The 5,750-nt window shown below is 37.0% G+C and overlaps 1 protein-coding gene across 1 annotated transcript; it reads right to left on the bottom strand.

Moving 5' to 3' along the window:
• Positions 1 to 1,717: 1,717 nt before the first annotated feature.
• Positions 1,718 to 5,269, bottom strand: LOC144572127 (B3 domain-containing protein Os12g0592300-like). The gene is made up of 4 exons (XM_078321551.1): positions 5,032 to 5,269; positions 3,926 to 4,358; positions 2,918 to 3,117; positions 1,718 to 2,227 (listed from the first exon to the last, which is right to left on the bottom strand). The coding sequence occupies exons 1-4, from the start codon at positions 5,146 to 5,148 to the stop codon at positions 1,973 to 1,975; spliced, it is 1,005 nt and encodes a 334-aa protein (XP_078177677.1). The 5' UTR covers positions 5,149 to 5,269; the 3' UTR covers positions 1,718 to 1,972.
• Between the last annotated feature and the right edge of the window lie 481 nt (positions 5,270 to 5,750).

Genomic DNA, 5,750 nt, shown 5'->3' with positions numbered 1-5,750 from the left:
ATTGTATCTTTCATCTTATCCTTGTTGTCATATGTCATCCCCTCAGACAATTCATGTCTTTCTCCCTTTTATTGTACAAAAGAAACAACAAAAATTAAACAACATCAATTTAATAACAACATTTTAATAATTAAATTAAATATAAATATAAATTAACAAACATACCTCACAAGTCGCAAAATAAGAGCTATCGGCCTCTCCAAACCCTGATGTGTCATGAAATTGCTCAAACGAATGTCTTTCCCCACGATCCACCATAGGCCACTTCCGTCTACCAAGCACAGGAATACCAGTATCCTCATCACTGTGATCTGATACCCCACCGTCCCCATTATCATCCCAATTAGCCTCTGCCTCCATTTCTTCAGGATCATCGTCTGTATTGTCAGCATAATAAAGTCATTCAGGAGTTTCAGATCGCTCCCTTTCAGATTGGACTCGGCTAGAGGACGAGGATGGAATCTGAGATCGACCCCTGTCAGATTGGACCCTACTAGGGCCCGCTACACATGGGGCCTGACTAGGACCCGCTACAGATGGGGCCCGTCTAGGACCCGTTACAGATTGCTCGAGCCCCAAACCCTGAGTCAACTGCAACAATTGTCTACTATTCTGTCTGGAGTTATGTCTAGAGTTTTGTCCGGGGTTGGCTACAACATATAACTCTAGGAACTTGAAAGTCATATTCATTGTCATTTGGACATATAACTCCCAACTGCTATCGTCTTGTACCGGTAGCTGTTGGAACCAGGTTTGATTGCCTTGGCCAATATTGATTCTTGCGGTAATTATCAGTTCATAATTACGGTGGTCAATACCGAGTTGTTGGTACACTTCCCTATTTAAACCTCTAAAATCCAAACCAAGCCGGATATTGGACATTTTCGACACTTGGTGGCTATAATAAGCGCCATTTGGTCCTTGTAATACTTCACCATCAAAATAACAAGCAATTCCAATCATAATTTGTTGAATAAACCTAATAATACAAAATAACTAAATTAAAAAAACTACAAAAAATAAATTTAAAAAAAAAAGGATGAAAAGGTAAAAAAAACGTACCTATGCAGCAGCTTTGGTGAAGAATGAGAGTGGAGAATGCAAGTCAAAACTGATCTGATCTCTATATAGGGAGAACGTGCCACGTGCGCAGTTCAACACTGCGAACGGGTCTGTCCGCACCTCTATTACGCGCACGGGTCCGTCTGCACCTCTATTACGCGCACGGGTCCGTCCGCAGATCAGTTATGCGCACGGGTCAGTCGGAAACGGGTCAGTCTGCTTATCCATTGCGCGAACGGGTAGCGACCCGTTCGCAAATCCAGTGTGCAAACGTGGCGGAATCTGAATTCTGAATTAACGAGTGGTATTGATTTAATTCTGATTTATGGGGGTGGCACATAAAAAAAAAAACGGATAAATTGTACGGCATTTGAAATTTGTCTGTTTGAAGAGTGTAATTAGAGCTAGTTTTAGAATCTGTGTAAATAATTTTTTTTAACAATATATTTGTTGCCGTTCTCGCCAACCGTTTTTTAAAAAAAAGATAAAAGATAAAAGAAAAGAAAAAAACAAGGTATCTAAAGGTTGGTTTTCTACAAAGCACAAATGTGTGTAGATTGGTTAGTATAAACGAAAGTCACATTAAAATTATTAAATTACCACAAATTGCTGGAAATAATAGCAGTTGCATATTTATATCTAAGATAGTTCTAGAATTCAGTAGTGCAACATGTTCCATCAAAGCTAAATGACAGTATATGAGGTGCTGTTAACCTCTTAAATTAAAACGTACATCACAATTCACAACTAGTCATCAACACTAAGAGGGGAAAAAAAAACAGAATGTGATCAGGCACAAGATTTAACCATACCCGAAATACATAATACCCAAGCTTTATCCCAAGTCCAAACTCTAGCGTTTTTTTTTACTTTGATTGAAGTAAAGGTAAAGCTCAAGTTCAACATGGCACTAATTTCCTCTAGGTCGGACATGGACAACAATCGCAATTTTTCTGCCGTCTAACCTTTTCAACTCAAACAGGCAGTGGTCTTTTCCTTTTAAATTGTTTGCGAATACGAATTCTCTCCAACCCCTGCCTATCCACTGCTGTTGTTCATTGTAGTTGTAGGTGGCAGGAAAAACCTTCTCTTTGTTTGCAGCTAGCAGACTGATCTGCTGGCTTCTTTTTCCAATATTTTGTCTGGCGAAAGTGGTAGGAATTAACTGCATGTATAGAAAAGAAAATTAAATATATATGTTTTATTAAAAAAAATTGCAGGATAAAGTAAAGCTTCCTTTTCCAATGTAGTTGAATTTATGTACCCTGTAAATCTGACCAGGTTTTGGAATGGGTTGGTTGGTTGGTTGCTAGTTTAATTCAAAATTGGTAATATAAAATTAACCTGAAACTGAAGAATCCACCATGTTGCATACTAAAAGCAAGAAAAATCTGTAACTTAAAAACTGAAAACCTAATAGAACCATATCTTTATATTAACTTATATATACAACTCAACCTATAACATGGTAAACTTTGAACCTGAGCTAACCAGTATATAACCTGAACACCACCAAACCAAAGATCCAACTTAACGCTAATCTTTAATTACCTGACCTCTCAAACATGATACGCTGACATGTCTAATACATATAACCCCAAAAAACTCAACATCTCCTCCAAAATAATTTATTCAGGATAAATAGCCTTAGATAACACTAGCCAGCCCCCTGGCTAGATAGACAGATATGATGTTAGCGGAGAACCCAGAAAAGCAGAAACTCAAACTTCTGGTTCAATAAAATAACCCAAAAGTCCCAAGACATCAAATGAGCCAAACCCAAAATAACCAGACCAAATAATGCTGCAATTGATCCATATACAACTGACGTTGCTGCAGTAAATAGAGACGATACCAGACGGTTGTGCAGATCACTTGAAGACAATATCTTCAAAAACAACTTGCTGCCCGGTTGAGTGGCACTAGCCATTTCATCTGCAATCTTCTGTTGCTTAACTGAAAGTACCAGCCTTCTGTGCACGTGATACGGTTTACCAGAAAGTGCTTGCTTTGCTTTCTTACTAGCTTGTCTTGAAGTCCTATCGCCGTTCCTTTCTGCCAAATAATGGTATTATGATGATGATATTAATATCTATGATTAATAATTGCATGCAATATTAGATATTATCGTGTAACGTGGAATTGGTGCTTGATATGTCAATTTGTTTTATGCGTGCAAGGAAACTGAATTTTTTCCTTCCTTTTTTACCAAAGAGTGAACCTCGTAGGTACTTGCATCGGTCCTCAATGGTTACTCATGTTTAAACAATGTGATATATGCAAGATGAGACTTAAATTAATGAACTCACAACTTTAAAGGGCTAAAACTTGTAGCTTATATTATCCTCAAACTTGTCAGAATCATCCACAATAACTTTTGTCTGAACAGGTTATGATGTATCCTCACTAATTCCAATTCATAATGAACCAGAGATATATTGGGGATGTCAACTGGATAGAAAGCAGAGATGTAAATTTTTATTAAGGTACTGTATTGGTGTTGTACATATGCAGGCAACTCAACAACGGTTCAGATTGGCTGATAGGGCCAACAAACAGGCAACTCAACAACTCAACTAGGAATTACAATTAAGACAACACTAATTCCATTCCATAATAATCATTTTGAGGGCTGATAGGGCCAACAAACAGGCACTCTGACACTGACATTAGGTAGGACTCAGACTGCTTTGTGGTTCCGAGTCATGCTTATATCTTGATAGTGACCGGATTTGAAACATACCATATTTTTGGGTACCATACTATGCTAAAAAAGTACCGGCCATGGGAAAAACGAGTGCTGTTTTCTGAATCTATCGACTAAGTTTGTATTCAAGGGTATTAATATTGGCCTCATACTTACCTCTCTTATTCTCTGCAGGAATTCCAGGGGAAGAAATTACACTTTCAGAAGATATCTTGGCTGGTGGAATGAAAAGTCGAATAGAAGTGTCACTGTCCAAAGAAGTTTTCATTGTTTCTGATTCAGATTCGGATTCGGATTCGGATTCGGATTCAGTTTCTTCGTTCTTGATGATTAATGAAGCAACCTTTTCATTCCCACTTGTATCAAAGATTATGACATCAAAAGAGGAAATGCTGCTATATTTAAAGACAAGGAGGTCATTTTCATCTATTTTATTAGCAGTGACAAAATCTCTCCAGCCCAAACGAAGGGATAGATTGTTGTATGACTTGAACACTTCAATTTGCCAAGTATTTCCATTAGGATCTTTTAGTTTGACTATTCCAGATATTTTCCCTTTGAAATTCTTGGCAAACCTTCTTGGAAGATTCTACATGAAAATTTTGTTGATTAATTTCTCCAATATCCACCAAATAAGAAACAATGTCCCTCTTAACAAAATATGAAAATTAATCAACCCAGAAATATACAATAGGTAATTTTTTTCTCAAATTACAATGGGTAAGTTTTTTGCTTTAGAAGATACTTGCACAAATTCTCCACTGAAATTAGTATTTTTGGAAAAGATAATTTGCAGGCCGTTTTTCCTATTTATGAAAAGATCCAGCTTATTGTAACGCTTGTCTTTTAATTTTGTAGATGTTACTCTAGTAATCAAGGGCATGTCGCCTAAATGGTTAAGAACCTGAATAATTACTTGCATCAATTCCAAGTATCAAGGACCATGGACCTTTACAGGTCCTTAATTTAACCCAAAACATAAATAAATGCTACAAGTGCTTTCCCCAAGAGGCAATTTCACCAAATTTGCTTTAAACATAAAATTTAACCAGAAAAATAAGTTCTGCAAATATTGTCAAATATGAAAACTTTAACTGTAAAAAATGAAAATGACGGAATTTGAGTAGAGGAGGGTTAAAACTTAAAGTGCCTCCTGAGTCCTGTCTTCAAAGACAGAAAAATTCCGCTGACACTCCAGCAGAAAAATTTATGCATTCAGATGTAGTACTGTTAGCTTGCTTGGAGTAGCTAATAAATGTTACCAAGTATCGCCTAAAGGAGGCTTCCATCTTAACGAAGAACTTGACATTTGTTGGATCCCTGTGGCTCCAATAAGCATGACTTTGCCATTTTCTGCACACCTTGCAATTCTCCTCCATTTTTTGCACACCTTGCAACTCGCTTCGCTTCCGCTTCTCTCTAGTAACTTTGTAAGTTTTTGAGGCCCCAGCAAGCCGTCCGATTTGTTTTTATGGGAGGTTGCACCAATCTCAACGCCAATTTGTTTATTCATTTCAAATACTTCAATAAATGCAACATCCGTTCATATTCTACCAGCTATGAAAAGTTGAAAACTGATGGATGGATTCGACTCCTCTCCAATTGTACGACCAGTCGACCAGTTAGCCCCTCTTTAATCTTGATGGGACGATACATTTGAAAAGACACTACGCTAGTAGTAAGGAAATTTTTTATTCATAGAAATTGAAAAAAGATAGAGAGAGAAATAGAAAGAGTGCAAATTTTGTGATATTGATAGAAAGATCGGTACAGATTTTATTGATTCTAACAATTAAAACACTTAGGATAGGCAGAATTTTTATCAATCCTAACTTATTTTGGATCTTCTGTGAAGACGGTGCCTGAGAAGATCAAGAATTGATCTGTTGCTATTCCTGTTTTAAAGACGGTGTCACAGAAAATCCATAATATATTAGGATGGGTAGAAATTGTGTCTATCCTAACTGTTTTGATTGTTAGG

The sequence above is a fragment of the Carex rostrata genome, chromosome 20, assembly GCF_964058835.1.
Source record: "Carex rostrata chromosome 20, lpCarRost1.2, whole genome shotgun sequence".
Lineage (NCBI taxonomy): Eukaryota > Viridiplantae > Streptophyta > Magnoliopsida > Poales > Cyperaceae > Carex > Carex rostrata.
This window is presented reverse-complemented; position numbering and strand designations above follow the sequence as displayed.